The sequence below is a fragment of the Dipodomys merriami genome, unplaced genomic scaffold (genome assembly GCF_024711535.1).
Source record: "Dipodomys merriami isolate MVZ:Mamm:240054 unplaced genomic scaffold, mDipMer1.0.p SCAF_69, whole genome shotgun sequence".
Classification (NCBI taxonomy): domain Eukaryota; kingdom Metazoa; phylum Chordata; class Mammalia; order Rodentia; family Heteromyidae; genus Dipodomys; species Dipodomys merriami.
The window spans coordinates 5,955,998-5,977,613 of NW_027206279.1; the positions used below are offsets into that span (position 1 = coordinate 5,955,998).

The 21,616-nt window shown below is 45.8% G+C and overlaps 1 protein-coding gene across 3 annotated transcripts in view; it reads left to right on the forward strand.

Annotated features, from left to right (window-relative positions):
- The window catches only part of Stard9 (StAR related lipid transfer domain containing 9), an 84,354-nt gene that overhangs the window by 42,004 nt on the left and 20,734 nt on the right, over positions 1-21,616 (forward strand). For 2 of the 3 annotated variants that reach the window (XM_070005911.1, XM_070005912.1), the window contains exons 11-22: positions 1,659-1,756; positions 2,099-2,308; positions 2,504-2,601; positions 3,698-3,775; positions 4,434-4,505; positions 6,179-6,358; positions 12,932-12,983; positions 13,295-13,432; positions 14,495-14,577; positions 14,710-14,813; positions 18,729-18,901; positions 19,337-19,793. In XM_070005911.1, the coding sequence (XP_069862012.1) occupies positions 1,659-1,756; positions 2,099-2,308; positions 2,504-2,601; positions 3,698-3,775; positions 4,434-4,505; positions 6,179-6,358; positions 12,932-12,983; positions 13,295-13,432; positions 14,495-14,577; positions 14,710-14,813; positions 18,729-18,901; positions 19,337-19,793 (1,743 nt within the window). Of the gene's footprint in view, positions 1-1,658; positions 1,757-2,098; positions 2,309-2,503; positions 2,602-3,697; positions 3,776-4,433; positions 4,506-6,178; positions 6,359-12,931; positions 12,984-13,294; positions 13,433-14,494; positions 14,578-14,709; positions 14,814-18,728; positions 18,902-19,336; positions 19,794-21,616 lie in introns of those variants that run through there. The other variant, XM_070005913.1, reaches the window with a different exon arrangement.

The window sequence follows — 21,616 nt, forward strand, 5'->3', positions numbered from 1 at the left end:
TTCTTGTCCACTTTACATGGAATAAGCTTGGTCCAGTCTTGGTCACATACCAATCATCCTGAGAAAATTATAAAAGAAATAATTTATTGAATGCTTGGTGGAAATTATGTGTGTCAGTGGCAAAAAAATATTTCTGTACATGGGGGGGGGCTGGTCTCAATCTTAGCTGCCCATTGGAAACCTTTTAAAATTCCAGTGCCTTTATCTTGAATCAAATATATCATATTTTTAGTGTGGGTGAGAGGAATGTAGACATCACTAAAGCTGCTCAGGTGATTGATTCCAATGTATGGCTATGATAGAAAACAGCTGCTCTAAGTGGAGTTAACTGATTGGATTCACCACTTAAAAAATCTTTTAAAGATACTACCTTTTTTTTTTTTTGTGCCTACACTAGGGCTTGAATTTGGGCTTGAATGCTAGCTCATCTTTTTTACTCACAGCTGGTGCTTTACCACTTAAGCCATGCCTCCAGTTCCAGATATTTGCCAGACTGGAGAAGAGTCTCATAGATTTGTCTGCTTGGGCTGGCTTTTAACCTTGATGCTCAGAAGCTAGGATTATAGGCATGAGCTACCATTACCCGGCTAGGTACTGCCTTTAATTATCTAAAGAAAACATTGCCAAGTATGGTGGTACACACTTGTAATCCCAGCACTCACAAGGCTGACAAGAGGATACCAAATTTGAGGCCAGCCTGTGCTACATTATGAGTTTGAGGAGAGCTCAGCAACATATGAGACCTTGTTTCAAAAGAAAAAAGCACCAGGCATGATGGCTCATGCCTGCAATCCTAGGTACTTAGGAGTCTGAGATAGGCTCAAAGTTTGAGGCCAGCCCAAGCAACAAGTTAGTAAGACTTTAAAGACAAGCTGGGCACATACCTATGGCCTACCTACTGTGGAGGCTAACGTAGGATTGTGAACCAAAGCTAGCCTGAGCAAAAGCACAAGAACATATCTAAAACTTGAACTAAATAGCAAAAGGATTGGGGGTGTGGTTCAAGTGGTAGAGTGCCAACAGTAAGCAAAAAGCTGAATGAGAATGTGAGGCCCTGAGTAAAATTCCTACTACTGGCACAAAAGAAAGGTGTTTGAGGGCTGGGAAGGTGGCTCAGTGGTAGAGCGCTTGCCTTGCATGCCTGAGGCCCTGGGTTCGATTCCTCAGCACCACATAAGCAAAAAGAAAAAAGCTGGAAGTGGCGCTGTGGCTCAAGTGGTAGAGTGCTAGCCTTGAGCTGAAGAGCTGAGGGACAGCGCCTAGGCCCAGAGTTCAGGCCCCACGACTGGACCAAAAAAAAAAAAAGGTGTTTGAGACAATTTACAATTAATGATACAGATGCCAAAAAAGCGTTAAAATGTGAATTTAAAACAGTAAAGATAGAGAGGAAGAAACTATATTTAAAGCTACATTAATAACACTACTGGACATGTTCATACAGATAGTTTAGATTTTCTGACAGCCAAAATAGAAGCAAATGTAATGGATTATTTTCAGGATATATATCCTGAAAAGTGGGAGGTTGGTTTATTAGAGGATGGCACTTATTTACAAAAGGAATTGTGTAGGTCTTTTAAACATGCTATACAACATGACGGATAGTCTTTTCAACATTATAAAGCGGGTGTCTTGTTTTTTGTTCTCATTGTGTGTTTTAGCGAAAGAGCAGATCCCAATTACTGTAAGGACCGGATGACTGAAGGAGCCAATATCAACAAGTCTCTTGTGACTCTGGGAATTGTCATCTCCACCTTAGGTATCTGCGGATGAACCGGATGATTGGAGTGGGAGAAAGGCTTTGGAAAATACTCATTTTTGTTTTTCAGAATAGAGTGGATGCTTACACGATGCTTTTTGATAAGGTTATGTTCTGGTTTGAGGACATAAAACTTGGATATTTATCTGTGGTTTTAGAGCATGATGTAACCATCGTCCAGCATTCTCATTTCAAACAGGGAGGAAACTAAAAAATTATGCTACTCAAACAATTCATCCCATGTGTTCAAAACATCCTGTCAAATGCACAGAGGGATCAGCAGTAGGATACTTAGGGCATTTACTTCATAATTTCTTCTGCTGCTTTTATTCATTTGTTAAGCCCAGAACTCCCAGATGTTCAGCAACTGCCGGATCCTCAGTAGTACAGCCAGCAATGGTGGTGACTGTGGCATCCCTAGCTCTTCTTCTGGGACCAGCAGTCAGGGGGCGCCTTCCCGGAGATGGTCTTACATCCCATACAGGGATTCTGTGTTGACCTGGCTACTGAAGGACAGCCTTGGAGGCAACTCCAAAACCATCATGGTTGCCAGTAAGTGTGTGTGTGGGGTGGGGTTGGTGGGGCTGGAGCTGCATCCATGCTGGGGCTTAGTACTGTGCCTTAGGCAAAGCCCTGGCCACCTGAGCTCTTCCTTTCCTCAAGGGTCTCTCTACTGCATGCACAGCAAGCCAGTGGAAGGGTTGGAAAAGCTTGGTGTGATTTTTAAAACCTCCTTCTCTGCCTCAGCTGTGTCTCCTGCACATACTAGCTACAATGAGACCATAAGCACGCTGAGATATGCATCCAATGCCAAAAGCATCATCAACAAGCCACGAGTAAATGAGGTGAGAGGCAGTCCTGGTTTGGTACAGTTTATACAAAGTTCTCTCTCCCCTTTCTATCTCTCTTCTCTCTCCCACCTCCCCTCTCCCCCTTTCTCTCTTTCCCTCTCCACCTTCCTCTACTCTCCTCTCCCCTCTCCCTCCCCCTCTCCTTTCTTTCTCTCCACTCTCCCCTCTTTCACTCCCCCTCCTCCTCTCTCCCCTCTTTTTGCTCTCTTTTGCCTTCTTTCTCTCCCCTCTCTTCTCTCTCTCCCTCTTTTCTTTCTCCTTTCTCTCTCCCTCTCCCCCTTTCCCCTCTCCTCTCTCTCTCTCTTTCTCTCTCATTGATTTCTTTTTTCCCCCTTTGGTCAGTTGTGGGGCTTGAAACCAGGGCCTGGATGCTGTCCCTGAGCTTTTGCCCTCAAGGCTAGTGCTCTACCACTTTCAACAACAGGGCCACTTCGGTTTTCTGGGGATTAATTGGAGATAAGAGTTTCACAGATTTTCCTGCCCAGGCTGGCTTTGAACTGTGATCCTCAGATCTCAGCCTCCTGAGTAGCTAGAGTTATAGGCATGAGCCAGCAGTACCTAGCTAATGCCTGAGTTATTTATTTAAGGTCATTCCTCTTAAGACCGCTGGTATATTGTTGTCATTCAAAATAAGGTCATTTAAAAATGTATTTGTTAGGCCACGTGCAGCTGGTGGCTCACACTTGTAATCCTAGCTACTCAGGAGGCTGATATCTGAGGATCACGGTTCAAAACCAGCCCAGGAAGGCAAGGGCAGGTAAGTCCATGAGACTCTTATCGGCAATAAACCACTCAGAAAACTAGAAGTGGAACTATGGCTCCAATGGTAGAGCACTAACCTTGAGCTGAAGAGCTGAGGGACAATGCCCAGCCCCAGAGTTCAAGACCCACAACTGACAAAAAAAAAAAAAAGTATTTTTTTTTACTGCTTTATTGTTTTATTTCCCAGCTTTTATCTCCTAGCTAACTAAGAAGCATAAATATGAATATCTGTTGTTCTAGAAGGTACTATATTTAGCTTCTCCAAAGCTAATTGCATATAGAATTTATAGCTGTTTGGGGCCAGTGGTGACTGAATTCTCTGTTTCAGGATGCAAATGTGAAGCTCATCAGAGAACTCAAGGAAGAGATCAAGAGACTGAAAGCCATGCTGTTGAGCTTTGAGCTGGTATACAGGCAACAGGAATTCTGCCATATTTAAATGAGTCTCTTTCTTCAGCAACTACATAGTATAGTGTCTGGAGCCTGCTACATGCCATATTTTTAGCTGATACTTGTAGCACAAAGGCAGGAGGAGGATGCCTTGGGATTCTTCTGTGGAGCTTCAGATGGGCTGGTCATCCCCACCCTGTGTCCTCTCTTGTCCAGAAGGCCTTGCCTCAATGGCCCTTGCCCTCTGTAGGCAAACATAGGAAATGAGGTGCTAAAGGGATTTTACTTTTAGTTCTATTTTGTACAAATATGAAGCCTAATACTCAGGTTCCTCATTTACTTCTGATTTTGATGGTGAAATCTTCCTTCACAAGTATAAGGGTGATGGGCTGGGAAGGTGGCTCAGTGGTAGAGCGCTTGCCTTGCATGCATGAGGCCCTGGGTTCAATTCCCCAGCACCACATAAGCAAAAAGGAAAAAAGTCAGAAGTGGCGCTGTGGCTCAAGTGGTAGAGCGCTAGCCTTGAGCTGAAGAGCTGAGGGACAGCGCCCAGGCCCAGATTTCAGGCCCCACGACCAGACCCAAAAAACAAAAAACCCCACAAGTATAAGGGTGGGAATCTACCTGCAGTTCACACCAAGAAAACATCAAAGCACATCTCTCTCTTTGTGCAGAGGAACATCATTTCTTTGAACAATGAAAAGGATGAAAATCTGAAGGAACTAGTTCTCCAAAATGAATTGCGGGTGAGTGTGTTGAGTAGAACCAGTTATGCTTTACATTACCCTGGAAACAGTTTTGGTTTCCCTTTATATTCCCTGGACTAGAACTGCAGAAAGAGAGGATATATATGAGTTTAAAGACCAGAGCCAGGTATGAGAGGCTCACACTTATAATCCTAGCTACTCAGAAGGCTGAGATCTGAGGATAATGGTTCAAAGCTAGCCAGAGCAGTTAAAGTCTGTGAGACTCATCTCCAATTAACCGCCCCCCCTCCTAAAAACCAGAAGTGGTGTTGTGGCTCAAAGTAGTAGAGCACAAGCCTTGAACAAAACAGCTCAAGGACAATGTCCAGGCCCTTAGTTCAAACCCCACAACTAACAACAAAAAAGAGTCTCATGGGGCTGGGAAGGTGGCTCAGTGGTAGAGTGGTTGCCTTATATGCATGAGGCCCTGGGTTCAATTCCTCAGCACCACATAAGCAGAAAAAGCCAGAAGTAGCACTATGGCTCAAGTGGTAGAGTGCTAGCCTTGAGCTGAAGAGCTGATGGACAGCGCCCAGGCTCAGAGTTCAGGCCCCATGACCGACCAAAAAAGAAAAAAGACTCTCATGGACTTTCCTGCCTGCTGTCTTTGAACTGTGATCCCCAGATTTCAACCTCCTGAGTAACTAGGATTATAACTGTGAGCCACCAGCACCCAGCTGTTTCTTTTATTTTTTTTGTCGGTCGTGGGGCTTGAACTCTGGGCTTGGGCACTGTCTTTGTGCTCTTCAGCTCAAGGCAAGTGCTCTACTGCTTGAGCCACAGCACCACTTCCAGTTTTCTAGCGGTTTATTGGAGATAAGAGTCTCACAAACTTTCCTGCCCAGTCTGAATTGAACCGCAATCCTCAGATCTCAGCCTTCTGAGTAGCTAGGATTACAGGCGTGAGCCACCGGCGCCTGGTCACCCAGCTCTTTCTATTGGCTTTGAGAATTCAACTCAACAATTACAGCATTTAAATAACTTATAACTGGGGCTGGGAATGTGGCTCAGTCGTCGACTGTTTGCCTAGCATGCATGAAACCCTGAGTTCAACTCCTCAGTATCACATACACAGCAAAAGCCAGAAGTGGTGCTCTGGCTCATGTGGTAAGGTGCTAGCCTTGAGCAAAAGAAGCCCAAGGACAGTGCCCAGGCTCTGAGTTCAAGACCCAGGAATGGCAAAAAAAAACCCCAAAACTATAACTGAAGGTATTACATGTTTGGAAAGAAGATCAGATGATAAAAGCAATCCCAAATGTGGATCACATCAAAATAAGATTGGGAAGAGGGAAATTATAAGCACAATAATGCCAATTAATTTTTTAAAATAATGTAAAGAATTTCAGGTTAGAGTTTAATCACTGGACCATAACATATTTTCTTTTTTTTTTCAACTTAGAAGAACAGTGTATACCTATTGCAGAAAAAAATTAAAATGACCTTTATTGAGGGAACTTCTGTTTATATAAGAAACATTTACTGAAGAAAGCTCACAAAACAGATCTTGCTCGTAGCTGGATGAGGTACCACAACCTCTGTGAGGCTCCAGATGTAACAGTAGGATCATGAGATCTTGAGATAGCAGTATCCTGGGGATACAGGTCAGCATGACCTCTAAAGTTCAGTCTGCTCTACGCACTGGATGTCTGAGGTCAGCTCTCATTCATCTGCAGATGGACAATCTAATTAAGGAGTGGACTCAGAAGTGGGATGACTGGCAAACCCTCATGGAACATTACAATGTGGACATCAGCAAGAAGAGGGCCCGGTTGCTCATTGATTCCAGCCTGCCACACCTGTTGGCCTTGGAGGATGATGTGCTCAGTACCGGCGTGGTGCTCTATCACCTGAAGGTGAGGGCGCTGTAGCACCGCTTTCCATCCCAAGCCACTGCTTGAGTGCAGGAGGGAAAATGTGAAAATGGAGTAGAAGGCTATAAATCAGCAATGATTTTTTTAGTTGCTACTGTTGTTTTTCTAATATTTGCTTTTCTTCTCTGTGTCTTAATTTCCTCATTTCAAAGTAATAATGATGTTTCTTTTCTGGTCTTCTGAAGTGTAAGAGTACAGTCTTTTTTTGGGGGGGGGGTCCGGTCGTGGGGCCTGAACTCTGGGCCTGGGCACTGTCCCTCAGCTCTTCAGCTCAAGGCTAGTGCTCTACCACTTGAGCCACAGTGCCATTTCCGGCTTTTTTTTTTTTTGCTTATGTGGTGCTGAGGAATCGAACCCAGGGCCTTGAGCATGCAAGGCAAGCACTCTACCACTGAGCCACCTTCCCAGCCCAGAGTACAGTCTTAGGGAGTGAAATCCTGACCACAGAATTACCATCCGCATAAGCAAGTCACCATGGTGCATACCCATAGTCCCAGCTGATTGAGAGACTGAGGCAAGAGGATCACTTGTGCCCAGGAGTTTGAGACCAGTCAGCATAACATAGCAAGACCCTGTTTCAGAAAAATAATACCATAAGCACCCCTAAACTATAAATGCAAGTTGCTCAATGATATTGGGTTTCAAAAGACTAATAAGTTTTCCTCTCATGCTTTCCCATGTTAGCCCCCACATCAAAAACTGCATCTCCATCTAGGTGCCAGTGAGTTATGCCTGTAATCCTAGCTACTCAGGAGGCTGAGATCCTGAGGATTGCAATTCAGAGCCAGCCCATGTAGGAAAGTCTATGAGATTCTTTTTTTAACTGTATTTTTTTTTTGTCTTTTCTTTTTTTTTTTTGGTACTGGGGATCGAACCCAGGACGTTGCACTTGCTAGGCAAGCGCTTTGCCACTGAGCTACATCCCAGCCCGTCTATGAGATTCTTATCTCCAGCTAACCTCTGAAAAGCCAGAAGTAGAGCTATGGCTTAACTGGTAGAGTGCTAGCACTGAGAAAAACAACAGCAAAACAAAACAAAAACCAGAGAACAGAGCCCAGGTCCAGAATTCAAGCCTCAGGGCTGGCACAAAAACCAAAAACCCTGCACCACCCAGTTCTCCATCACTACATTCTACTGTAAAAGAAGGGAGAAAGTAGATAAAAGGAAGCTGCAAGCATGAGGGAGGGTTCAAAGAACTGAAGTGAGGACGTAAGGACAGAAGTATGTGTAGAAGAAAATAGAATAGAGTTAAGGTTCTCTGAACAAGACCAGTTTGCCTGGCTTTCATCACCTAGGAGCTAGGTCGTTGGTTTTTGTTGTTGGTTTGTTTTGAGAGAGGGTCTCACTATATAGCTCAGGCTGGTCTTGAACTAAAGATCTTCCTGCCTCTATCTCCCAAATTTTAGGATTACACGTGTGTACCTTTATACATTTTAAGAATTAATAATCCATGGTAGATACATGCCCTGTCATCACCAAATATGTCCTTTTGTTAGAGGACAGTTCTGGTGGACTTGGCCAGCATCTCAGTGCTCACTGAGAACTCAGTTGTCATAATTGCCCCCAGATGACATTTAAAAAGAACAAAGAAGGCATCAGTGGGGGATATCTAAAGTGGCTGTTTTCCCTGGAGAAATCAGCTCTTCTCTGCTCCATGTGGAAATGAGAGCGTAGCAAAGCTGTCTGTTCTTAGCCCTTAGGGAAGCTATCAGAGACTGAACAGCTCACAAGTGAGTTGCTTATTTTCTGGCACATTGGGAAAACATTGTGCAGAAAGTGATTGTCTACTTTGGACTTAACAGATCTCAATACCCAAAGGTTACATAGAATCTTCCCTTCCTCAAAACCATAGGAAAAGAGTGAGGTCAGGAAGAGTCAGATGAACATGATTACTGTCTGATAGAACTGATGGATGAGTTGGCTGGATGTAGACTGAGTGGGTGTTAGACAGGAGACCTCAGGGTGGCAGCAGAAGGTTGAGGGCCATGTCTGCTGAAATGAACCCTAGCCTGGGGACAAGTGATGATTCCTCTGCATACAGAGGAATCCTACAGGAATTTGCACTTAGTGAACAGTGAGTACTTTGCTCCCTCCGTGCATTTCCAGAGCCCTGGGTGATGAGATTATAATCTGTCTCTAATCTTGGCACATCAGCATTTTATGTACCTGTTTTGTTTTCTTTAAACTCCTCTTACATAACAGTGTAGCAGTAATGCCCAAGATTCTGTGTTTATTTACTCACATGACTACCAGCCAAACTAGTCCCTGGTAATGCCCTGAAAGCTGTTTTCCCATGGTTTGCCTTAGGAAAGCAACCTGGGCAGGAAAAAGAGGCTGAAGGTTACTCACACCTGGCTTTTTCTTTTCTTCTTTTTTTTTTGGGGGGGGGGAGTTCCAGTCATGGGGCCTAAACTCTGGGCCTGGGCACTGTCCTTCAGCTCTTCAGCTCAAGGCTAGCGCTCTACCACTTGAGCCACAGCGCCACTTCTGGCTTTTTTCTTTTTGCTTATGTGGTGTTGAGGAATTGAACCCAGGGCCTCAGGCATGCAAGGAAAGCCACTGAGCCACCTTCCCAGCCCCATCTTTCTCTCTCTCTCTCTCTCTCTCTCTCTCTCTCTCTCTCTCTCTCTCTTTCTTTCTTTCTTCCTTCCTTCCTTCCTTCCTTCCTTCCTTTCCTTCCTTCCTTCCTTCCTTCCTTCCTTCCTTCCTTCCTTCCTTTCTTTTTTTTCTTTCTTTCTTTCCTTCCTTCCTTCCTTCTTTCCTTTCTTCCTTCCTTCCTTCCTTTTTTCCTTTTTTCTTTTTTGCCAGTCCTGGGGCTTGAACTCAGGGCCTGGGCACTATCTCTGAGCTTTTTGTGCTCAAAGCTAGCAGTCTACCACTTGAACTACTTCCGGCTTTTTCTGTTTATGTGGTATTGAGGAATCGAACCCAAGTCTTCATGCATGCTAGGTAAGCAGTCTACCACTAAGCCACATTCGCAGCCCATGGCCTTCTCTTTTTCTTTTTCTTTCTTTCTTTCTTTCTTTCTTTCCTTCCTTCCTTCCTTCCTTCCTTCCTTTCTTTCTTTCTTTCTTTCCTTCTTCCTTCCTTCCTCCCTCCCTCCCATCCTCCCTCTCTCCCTCTTTCTCTCTCTTTCTCTCTCTCTCTCTCTCTTTCTCTCTTTCTTTCTTTCTCTCTTTCTCTCTTTCTTTTTGTCAGTTGTGGGGCTTGAACTCTGGGCCTGGGCGCTGTCCCTCAGCTCTTCAGTTCAAGGTTAGTGCTCTACCATTTGAGCCACAGTGCCACTTCTAGTTTTCTGAGTGGTTTACTGGAGATAAGAGTCTCAGGGCCTTTTCTGCCCGTGCTGGCTTTGAACTGAGTTCCTCATATCTAAGCCTCCTGAATAGCTAGGATTTATAGGCATGAGCCACCATGCTCGGCTGGCCTTTTCTTTTTCATACCTTTTAATTCTCCCTTCATGAAGAGGCTAAGGCCAGAGGGACAGCAAACACAGGTGGTCTTGCTTCTTGTTACCTAAGATGTTGCATTTTTGTTGTTTTTTGTCTGCAAATCAACCATTGTGATGTGCTCTAGTCTTCATCTTTTTGGAAAGACTGGGCCTCATCAGGACTGTCCCTATTGATGAGGACCCTCACAGGAGGGTTCTGACCTCCTTTCCTTGAGTGGCTTATTTGCCAGTGTTTGTGGACTCCTGTGATCTCATCAAAGCAGGAAAAGCTGGTTTCTGGCAGTGTGTGTGCAGGCAGGGAAGAGAGGCTATGGGGAACAAGGAGGCCAGACCTTATTCATTATCTCCAGGTTTTTCTTTTTACAAGCCATGGTAGGGCTGCTCTTGCTACTGACAGTGAAGCCTAACAGAGAGCTCTCCCATCACTTTTAGCATGGCTCCAGGGAGGTGGTTGGCTGAGGCTGAAAAGGCAAAAGTGTAAGATCCAGAGATCGAAATTCTAGTTAGAGCACTTCTATTTGGAATATGGGTTTTGTTTTGGTCTAGGCGATTATTCCCTGTGAGTTTCAGATTCCTTGCCTCTAAGAAGGAGACAGTTTAGAGTTGTTAAAGGATTGAATAAGGCTGGATGTGATGGTACATGACTGTAACTCCAGTACTTGGGAGGCTCAGACATGAGAATTGTGAAAGTCAGTCCTACCTGAGCTATGTAGTAAGACTATGTCTCAAAACCCAACCAAATAAAGAAGATAGCCAGGCACCGATGGTTCACACCTGTAATCCTAGTACTCAGGAGATCTGAGGATCACAGTTCAAAGCCAGCCCTGGCAGGAAAGTCCATGAAACTCTTATGTCCAACAAACCAGCAGAAAAATCAGAAGTGGCATTGTGCTTCAAGTGGTAGAACTCTAAAGGCTAGAGCTGAAGAGCTCAGGTACAGCTCCCAGGTCCAGAGTTTAAGCCCTACAAGCAGAAGAAGAAGAAGGAAAAGGAGAAGGAAGAGGGAAGAAGGAGGAAGGAAGAAGGAAGAAGAAGAGGAGAAAAAAACACTCAGCACTTCATATGATGAAAATATATTTACAATTTAGCATTTTTAATCAGGGACTCAGTGGCCCACACTGTTATCCCAATTTGGGAGCTAGAGATTAGGAGGATTGTGGTTTGAAGCTCTCCTGTATAAGAAGTTAGGGGAAGTCCATTTGGGTAAACAAAACTGGGCATGCTGGTTCACACCTGGAGTCTCAGCTATGCGGGTGAAGGCCAACACAAACAGAAATGGGAGACCCTGTCTAAAAGCCAACCTAACGCAAAAAGGGATAGAGATGTGGCTCAAGTGATAGAGCACTGTGTAGCAAGTGTGACCAGAATCACTAATAATATAATAAATAATAATTTTAAGAGTAAGTAAATAAACTGAGGGAAAATGAAGGAAAGGGTGACATTGTCCAACAAGAAATGAACTCTCGCCTAATTTATGAAACTGTAACCCTTTTGTAGATCACCTTTATAATAACCATAAAAATACATTAAAAAATAAACTTAGCCGGGCAGCCAGCCAGGGCAGGAAAGTCCATGAGACTCTTATCTCCAATTAATCACCAGAAAACTGGAAGTGGTACTGTGGCTCAAGTAATAGAACATTCACCTTGAGGGCTGGGAAGGTGGCTCAGTGGTAGAGTGCTTGCCTTGCATGCATGAGGCCCTGGGTTTGATTCCTCAGCACCACATAAGCATAAAAAAACAAAAAAGCCGGAAGTGGCACTGTGGCTCAAGTGGTAGAGCGCTAGCCTTGAGCTGAGAAGCTGAGGGACAGCGCCCAGGCCCAGAGTTCAGGCCCCATGACCAGACTCAAAAAAAAAAAAACAAAAAAACAACAAAACATTCACCTTGAGCTGAAGAGCTCAGGGGCAGTGTTCAGGCCCAGAGTTCAAGCCCCACGACCAAAAAAAAAAAAAAAAAAAGTAAGCAATTTGTTGCCATGTCACTGCTTTCCTCAAATATGGTCTTAAACAGATTCCCTGAAATTCAAGAGCCAAAGATTTAGCTATTACTAACCTAGTAACTTATTACTAACTCCAGTTTCCTCCTCCTCTCTTGTACTCTCTTCCAGTTCTTTTTGATTCTAGAAGTGCTTTTCTCCTGCTTGTGCTTTACCCTTCTTAGAATCTGGTGTGTGTTACACTTCATCTGCAGACAAGAAGGTAACAGTCCTGGGTTTTCACAGATCTCCCTTAAGGAAAAAAAAAAGTCAGGTGCCAGTAGTTCATATCTGTAATCCTAGCTAAGAGGAGGCTAAAATCTGAGGATTTTGGTTTGAAGTCTGGAGGGCCAGGAAAACCTATGAGCCATTTTATTTCCATTTAACCACCAAAAACTGGAAGTAGAACCCTAGCCTTGGACACAAAAGGTCAGAGACAGGACCCAGGGCCTATGTTCAAGCCTTGCTACCAGCACAGACAAACAAACAAAAACCACTTGTCTCTGACAGTTACTGGATCAAATTTGGACTACACTAACCTTAGTCCTTCCGGGGACCCATTTCCTCAGATAGGGAATTTCTGACTGATGACTGGCTGGCTGTTCACTAACTCCAGGCTACAGGAGGACAGAAAGGAGTTTGTCTGCAATTGTTGGATTTTTTTTTCTTAATCTGTCATGGGGCTTGAACTCTGGGCCTGGGTACTGTCCCTGAGCTCTTTTGATCAAGGCTAGTGCTCTACTACTTTGAGCCACAGTGTCACTTCTGGTTTTCTGGTGGTTAATTAGAGATACAAGTCTCACGGACTTTCCTGCCTGGGCTGGCTTTGAACCATGATCCTCAGATCTCAGCCCTCTGAGTAGCTAGGATTACAAGTGTGAGATACTAGCACTCAGCTGATTGTTGGATTTTGTGATCTTATTTTTGCCTCTCCCTTCCAGAGGCTCCCTGGGCTGTAGAGTGAGGGGCAGAGTCAAAACAGCCTGATCCAAAGAAGTGATTTAGAAAAGGTTGGGATGGGAAGGGGGATAAGAGGGGAAGACAGTGAAAATACTCAAATTCAGATTCTAATTTGAGGGGTAGGGCTGGATCTCTTTTCATTTTTATTAAAATGGCTTTCTTCTCTTAGGAAGGGACAACAAAAATCGGAAGGATTGACTCAGACCAGGAGCAGGACATTGGTAAGTGACAGTGATATATATATATATATAAAACAGATCTGACACCTGGTGGCAGTTATTCATTCCTAGAAGGTTTCTTCTGAGGAAGTTTGAGTGGAGAGGAGTCAGCTTTCCTTGCTGCTGATGGACTTAGGCCTGGGATATGGAAGGCAGAAACTTAGCAGACTTTTTAGCTTTGGGTGGCTTCAGATGGTACTTCTTCCTTTCTTTTGTGGTGGGAGATTTTGCAGATGTTGGATTCTGATCTCACAGACTGGAGGAGGATTATCTGGATTATCTCCCCACCCAAGTGACCACTACCGCTTCTGTAGTCCTGCAGGGTCAATGGATTGAGAGAGACCACTGCACAATCACCAGCGCCTGTGGGGTAGTCATTCTTCGGCCTACTCAGGGAGCACGCTGCACAGTCAATGGCCGAGAGGTCACCGCCGCCTGCCGTCTGACCCAAGGTAGGACTGTCTGCTTATGCCAGTATGAATGATGGAGAAGCAGACTCCATGAATCATGTGGCCTCTGCACCCAGAGACCTGAAGTTTCCTCACATGATCTTCTTTACCTAAGAATGAAGAATGACTCTCTGAAATTTGTACCTGTATTGTTAACTTTGTCCTTATGAAAGTTTCCTCGTCTGTACAATAGGGATATTAAATAGGATCATTGTGCCGGGCGCTGGTGGCTCACGCCTGTAATCCTAGCTACTCAGGAGGCTGAGATCTGATGATCGCGGTTCAAAGCCAGCCCCGGCAGGAGAGACTGTGAGACTCCTATCTCCAATAAACCACAAGAAAACCGGAAGTGGCGGTGTAGCTCAAGTGGTAGAGCGCTCGCCTTGAGCTGAAGAGCTGAGGGACAGCGCCCAGGCCCAGAGTTCAAGTCCCACTACCGACCAAAAAAAAAAAAAAAAAAATAGGATCATTGTGAGGATTAAGTAAGTCCTGCCTTGGCACTTAGTAAAAACATGTCATTATTACTATCACTACTGTTACTACTACAGAACTCTTTCTGTATTTTGACAGTGAACTTAGATTCTTTCTTCCATGAAGCTTTACCCAGCTACTCCAGCTGGAACTCAGCTTGCTTCCTCTTGGAGCGCAAAAGTTCCTTTTGGTTTATTTACTTCCCTGTGTGTGCTGGGAGACTTATAGTTACTTCATACCAACTCAGCTAAATCATTGACTTGCTAAGGACATGACTTTATCTCACAGTATTTTGCACATAAAATTTAGCCTGCTGGCTGGGCACCGGTAGCTCATGCCTGTAATCTTAGCTACTCAGGAGGCCGAGATCTGAGGATCTCGGTTCAAAGCCAGCCCAGGCAGGAAAGTCCATGAAACTCTCCAATAAACCACTAGAAAACCGAAAGTGGTGTTGCAGCTCAAGTGGTAGAGTTCTAGTCTTGAGCTGAAGAGCTGAGGGACAGCACTCAGGCCCAGAGTTCAAGCTCCACGACTGACAAAACAAACAAAACAACTTGGCCTGCTGATTGAACTCTCATGTGTCTCGCATCACAGGAGCTGTGATCACGCTGGGGAAAGTGCACAAGTTCCGGTTCAGTCACCCAGCAGAGGCTGCTGTCCTGCGCCAGCGAAGGCAGGTTAGCCTGGCTGTGGTTTCTAGGCTGCTGCTGGCTTTGCTCTTCTTCTTAGGGGAGAAGCGTGAGCTTTGACCTGTTCTGTTGGCTTGGGGTGATGGTAGCATCTTCACTGTGCCTTCCTCTTTGTGCCAGGTTGGAGAAGCTGTTGACAACAGTGGCTCTTTGGAATGGCTGGACTTGGATGGAGATGTCACTGCTTCCCGGCTGGCTCTCTGCCCTGTGCTTTGGAAGGAAAGGTGAGAAGTAGAAGTTTGTATGGTATGGAGCCTCTCCTTTGCTTTGTAGTCCATTGCAATGTGGAGCAGAGAGGTGACTAGTAGGGTAGCCAATGTCTCAGTGAACTTTGCCTGAATTGACTTGGTTAATGATTATGGTTAGAATATGAAATGTCTGAGATTGTATGTTGAAGAATTGATCTCTAAGCCGGGCGCTGGTGGCTCACGCCTGTAATCCTAGCTACTCAGGAGGCTGAGATCTGATGATCGCGGTTCAAAGCCAGCCCGGGCAAGAAAGACCGTGAGACTCCTATCTCCAATAAACCACCAGAAAACCGGAAGTGGCGGTGTAGCTCAAGTAGTAGAGCGCTCGCCTTGAGCTGAAGAGCTGAGGGACAGCGCCCAGGCCCAGAGTTCAAGCCCCACAACAGACAAAAAAAAAAAAAGAATTGATCTCTAACTGATGGTGCTGTTTTTGGGAGTTTGGGAAACATTACGAGGTGAGGTCTAGCTGGAAGAGTAGATCACTAGGGGTGTATACTTGGAGGATTGTATTTTGTCCCAGGCCCTTCTCTGTCCCTCTCCCTGCTTCTTGCTTACCTCACACTCCTCACCATGACATTCAGCTTTGACTCGGGCCCCACAGCAACAGGGCCAGCTGACCATAGACTGAAATCACTAAAATCAACCCGCCACTGCTCAAGCAAGTGGCAGATCTTGACACTGTGCACATAATGCTGGTTTAGCAGGCTAGCAGAGTGCATGAGTACAAGAGTTGTTGAGGCTTCCTCCCAGCTTTCAAGGGTACTCAAGGTGATTGGGCAAAGGAATATATAAGAGTAGAGAAAAGCCAGGAGCTGGTGGCTCACACCTGTAATCCTAGCTACTCAGGAGGCTGAGATCTGAGGATCACGGTTCAAAGCCAGCCTGGGCAAGAAAGACCGTGAAAGTCTTATCTCCAATAAACAACCAGAAAACCTGAAGGGTCATTGTAGCTCAAGTGGTAGAGCACTAGCTTTGAGCTGAAGAGCTGAGGGACAGAACTCAGGCCCAGAGTTCAAGCCCCATGACTGACCAAAAAAAAAAAAAAAAATAGTAGAAAAACATGTACATTGTCATCAGGGCTCGCAGAGTGGATTTGTGGCAGTGTCTCCATGAGTCTCTCCTGCTCTTGGATGGGCTTGGCTCCAAAGCTTCCCTGTCCTGCTCTTTCTTTTTCCTTCCCCTAAGACGCTTGCTCAAATGTGTGGGTCTTGGATCCATTAGCTATCAAATAATCTCACAATCTTCTTCCCAGGGAATAACTGCTCTGCCAGTTCTCCCCATCTACTTATTTCACCCATGTGTCCTTCACTGACTGAAAAATTATAATTCTTTCTATGACAAAGGTGAATTTGTTTCTAAAAGCTAGATAGTATTTCAGGCTTTGTGGGCCATATGGCCTCTGCTTCACCTACTCATCTTTGCCAGTATGGCCCCCAAGGAGTACTTGGTAATACATAAACAAGTAAAAATATATTTACAAAAAGAGGGAGCAGATCAGATTTGACTCCTAGACTACTACATAGTTTGTGGACCTTCATTTTGATACTCTGTGATTTCATTCTACAATTCAAAATGATGTGTTAGTCAGCTGTGTGTTACTATAACAAAATACCTGAAACAACCAACTTACAAAAAGGAAAGGTATATTTTGGTTCACAACTTTGGAGGTTTCAGACTATGGTTAGTTGGCAATGTTACTTTTGCAGCTGTGACAGCAGAACAGATCATGGTAGGAGTATATGGCAGAGGAAGCCTTCACCTCAGGACAGCAAGTATTGAATTAAAAATGGAAGTGGGGGGTTGGGAAGGTGGCTCAGTGGTAGAGTGGTTGCCTCACATGCATGAGGCCCTGGGTTCGATTCCTCAGCACCACATAAGCAGAAAAAGCCAGAAGTGGTGCTGTGGCTCAAGTGGTAGAGTGGTAGCCTGGGGCTGAAATGCTGAGGGACAGCGCCTAGGCCCAGAGTTCAGGTCCTATACCCGACAAAAAAAATTAAAAAAAAAGGAAGGGACAGGGTTTCCAGTGGCCTAACTTCTTCCATTAGGCCCCACCTCCTAAAGATTCCACTACTTCCCAGTAATACCATGACTGGGCCCAAGCTGTTGAAACATTGGCCTTGGGGGACATTGACGGTCCATAATATAGTGAGTGGTAGGCTGAAAAGAATTTAATTCCTCAAGCAAATGTCTCATACTACTTGAGATCTGGTTCTAACATCAAGCCAGTAAGGAAGCCTTGGCAAGCCTTCCACATGATGGCCTGGGAGAGGAGTAGAGGTAGAGTAGGAGTAGAGGAGTAGAGTAGAGGTAGGCAAAGTAAGCCTAATTCTGGATTTTTGGTTAGCCTCTTGCAGAATCTGATCTTCCCAGATACTCCCATCCCCACTCTGAAGTAGCCATGCAGTTGAGCGGGCTCTTTTACTTATTTTTTATTTTTATTCCTTTATTTGAGACAGGATCTTGCTATGTTGCAAGGTGCTCTTGAACTCCTGGGCTTTAAGCAATCTTCCTGCCTCAGTCTCCCAAATAGAACTATGTAGGAGTATGCAACCATGCCAGTTATATGCAGTTAGCTTTTTATTTTCTTGGTGCCATCCTGGGCCTTGAACTCAGGTCTTAGTCGCTGTCCCTGAGCTCTATTTGCTCAAGGATAATGCTCTACCATTTTTTTTTTAATTTGATGAATTCTTAAACCTTTTTTTTTTTTGGAGGGGGTGGGGGGTCCAGTTGTGGGGCCTGAACTCTGGGCCTGGGCGCTGTCCCTCAGCTCTTCAGCTCAAGGCTAGCACTCTACCTCTTGAGCCACAGCGCCACTTCCGGCTTTTTTCTTTTTGCTTATGTGGTGCCGAGGAATCGAACCCAGGGCCTCAGGCATGCAAGGCAAGCGCTCTACCACTGAGCCACCTTCCCAGCCCCTGCTCTACCATTTTGAGCCACAGAGCCACTTTTAATTTTCTGGTGGTTAGCTGGAGGTAATGGTCTCATGGACTTTCCTGTCCAAGCTGGCTTTGAACCATGATCCTCAGATCTTAGCCTCCTGAGTAGTAGCTAGGATTACAGGTATGAGCCACTAGCGCCCAGCTGAATCTAAAACTTTTTTTTTTTTTTGGGTCCGGTTGTGGGGCCTGAACTCTGGGCCTGGGTGCTGTCCCTCAGCTCTTCAGCTCAAGGCTAGCGCTCTACCACTTGAGCCAGAGCGCCACTTCCGGCTTTTTCCTTTTTGCTTATGTGGTGCTGAGGAATTGAACCCAGGGCCTCATGCATGCAAGGCAAGCACTCTGCCACTGAGTCACCTTCCCAGCCCTGAATCTAAAACTCTTTAAGCCCTATTCTAACTCTCTTTTCCTGGGACAAGCTGTCTTGGGGTCTCCTGTGAGACACAGGTCTGACACCATATACATTCGCAATTCAGCACAGCTGCGTCTCATGGCCAGGTGGTGTGGGACTGTCTGCTTGTAGTTCGAGTGAGGGAAGTGGCCCCGCCCTCCCAGCACCCCCTAGTTTTCCTGCCTGATGTTTCTGTAGCTTTGCTATACTTAGGAGTTGCCCACATTTTTTTAGCTGAAGCCTTTTTAAGAACAAAACTTCTAGATCTTTTGGTACCTTTTAAAACACATCTGTTTTATTTCCCTGCAATTTCCTTAACCAAAATGAACTTGTCTGTGTGTCAAACAGCTGTGTACATACACAGCTGTAAGAATATGCCTGCCTACTGACTGCTCTCCCTCCCACACTTGTGACATCACATGCTGCTTGTGACACCAGGCCTGCTTGTTCCAAGCTGCTGGAAGTCTAGCCCTCTGTCTACCCTGTTGAATTCAGGGACTTAGACTGCCACCAATTGGTCCTGAGCTTGTTTGGCTTGGGTGACCCTGGACCCTTTTGTAACAGAAAACTGCTGGGAGAGCCACGTGACAGGAACCACCAGTCACCAAGGGATGGGGAGATTCAGCAACAGCAGTGCTATGTGGAGGATTTAAGGCAAGAAATCTTAGCAGGACAGATCAGAGCTGAGAAGGAACTGGAATCCAGCCGCGCTTGTGTCCACCAACAGACCAAAGGCAGTAAGTGCCCACCATTTTACCTGTCTGTTTCACTGACTTTCTCTAATTTCATGCTTCCACAACCTTCTGTATTTTCCTGTTTTCTTTGTGATATGACGGAACCTTGGGCATTGGGTGTTCTCTCGCTTCCTTTAGAGACCATGGGCTGTAATAAGAAGGGAGCCAGCTTCCTTGTGGCCTCTCAGAATGTCAGGCCTCCTACTTATGACTTGCTGTCATACTTGTCCATGCTTTTCTGCCTGCTCTAGCCAGTACCCACTGCTGTACTGAGGCCTAGGAGTCTTTGTCCCTTTCTCTGTCACTATCCCTCTACCACTATCACCTTAGCCAGCCCTTTCCACCCAGTTTCAGCCCTGGCTGGAGGTGTCTGAGTGCAGCCAGCTACGGAGGAAGAAGGATGTGCTGACCTTCTCTCTGGGTGTTTTTGGTTCCCAGACCAGCAGTGGCTGCTCAGACAAGAGCCCTGGCTGGCCAGCTTACAGGAGCAGCAGGCGGACCGTGGAGCAGGGGAAGAACTTGAGGTCTCAGTAGCACCTGATGCCTGGATTCAGACAGGTCTTGAGACTCCACCAACCCCACTGGTCCGAAACCAGAAGAGGGTGGTGCGGCTGCAGTTTCTGCGGAGACACGCTCTTCGGGTAGCAGAGCGGAGCATCCGGAGAAGAAAGGTTTCATTCCACCTGGGGAGAATCATTAAGAACCAGAGGCTACAGGAGGCCCAGAGGAGACTGGAACAGATCAGTACACCGTGCTGGCCTCAGGATGACAGCACCTGGAAGTCCCCATGCCAGATACCTCTAGTCCCAGTGCCTCCGCATAGAAGCAGATGGGCAAGCTGCTGTTCTTTGGGTGTCCAAAAGTTCTGCAGCCAGCACTTGTCCCAGCTACACAGGTACAACCAGTGGTTGTCACCTAGAAGCACCCTGTCCAGGCAATGTTCTTTACTCCCCAATGCTTAGTGAAGCGGAGGATTGCGTGTGTTCCTCCCTTCCCCATTGCCATTCTGCCCTCTGGCTTCTCTTCTTTCCTCTGATCTTTCCAGATCCAGTCTCTTCCCTTCTCCCTCCCCTTCAGAGAGGCAGCTCATGCTTCCTGTGATAAGGATCTCAGCCTCTTTGTCATCCACTCTTCCTACCCAGATGTCCCAGTGCATTTGCTTATGTATCCTGCCACCTTAGTCTCATCCTGCCTCAAACCAGACTATCCTCCCCACGTCTGCCTCCCTCTCCTGCCTTCCCTGCCCTGTCACATCAAGTCAACTTCCTGGCCCTGCCTCTTGGTGGTGGGCCAGTTAGTTTTTGACTTACAGGCTCATGTTGGGATCTTGTTTCTCTTCCCTTTCACTCCCAACTGCTGAAAAGAGGAGAGCTCCCAGATTCTTGGAGCAGAGGCCTGCGTCTAGTCCTCCTCATGTCCTCACAGCCTACCCGGGGCCTTGCCCACAGAAGCCTCGCTGTTAACATCCTGAGGTTCTTACCTTTGCTCTGGTCCTCAGAGTACTAGGCAGGTTTTTTTTCTTTGAAAGCATTTAATTATGAAATTTTTTTCTAATAACGTTGAGACTCTAGTATATATATCACCCAAATTCAGCAGTTATCAAGATTTAGAAATTTGCTGAATTAATTACTTGATATAATCTAAAACCTAGTCCATACTCGCCAACTTGCTGAATCTTCCACCTTCCCATTTCCCAAAGTCTTTTTTTTGGGCCGGTATGGGGCTTGAACTCTGGGCCTGGGCACTGTCCCTGCGCTCTTCAGCTCAAGGCGACTGCTCTACCGCTAGAACCACAGTGCCACTTCCGGTTTTCTAGTGGTTTATTGGAGATGAGAGTCTCATGGACTTTCCTGCCCCGGCTGGCTTCGAACCGTGATCCTCAGATCTCAGCCTCCTGAGTAGCTAGGATTATAGGCGTAAGCCACCGGCGTCCAGCGCCAAAGTCTTTTTAAAACAACTGACATTATGTTATTGCAACCCTACATTTTTATTTTTATTTAAATATTTGTTTTCTTTGCCGGTAATGGGGCATATACTTTGGGCCTGGGCGCTGTCCCTGAGCTCTTCAGCTCAAGGCTAGTGCTCTACCATTTGAGCCACAGTGCCACCTCTGGCTTTTTCTGCTTATGTGGTGCTGAGGAATCGAACCCAGGGCCTCATGCATGCAAGGCAAGCACTCTACCACTGAGCCACCTTCCCAGCCCAACCCTACATTTTTAATATGCACCTCTTCTTGGTAGTTGCTAGGGTTTGAACTTAGGACCTTGTACTTGCTAGCCAGGCAGTGTACCATTTGATCCACACCTCAAAGCCCTTTTTGCATTGGTATTTTCAAGGTAGTGTCTTTCTTTGTACCCAGGCCAGCCTGGACTGGGATCATCCTCCTTGTGCTTCCCTGTATTGCTGGGATGACTTGTGGGTACCACTATATGACGCTATTGTGCTTCCTCCATAGCTGGGGTAACAGACATGGGTCACCATACCTAACAATTAGTTGAGTTGGAATCTCATGGATTTCTTTTTGCCAAGGCTGGCTGTGAACCACAGCCTACCATCTCTGCCTCCCAAGTAATAGGTTTACAGGCTTGAGCCACCATTTCCAGTTTAGACTCTTCATATAACCACAATATCTACCTACCAACATTAAAATTAATTACTTGATATAGTCTAAAACCTAGACCACGTTCAAGTTTCTCGTCACTTGAAAAATCTCTTTTG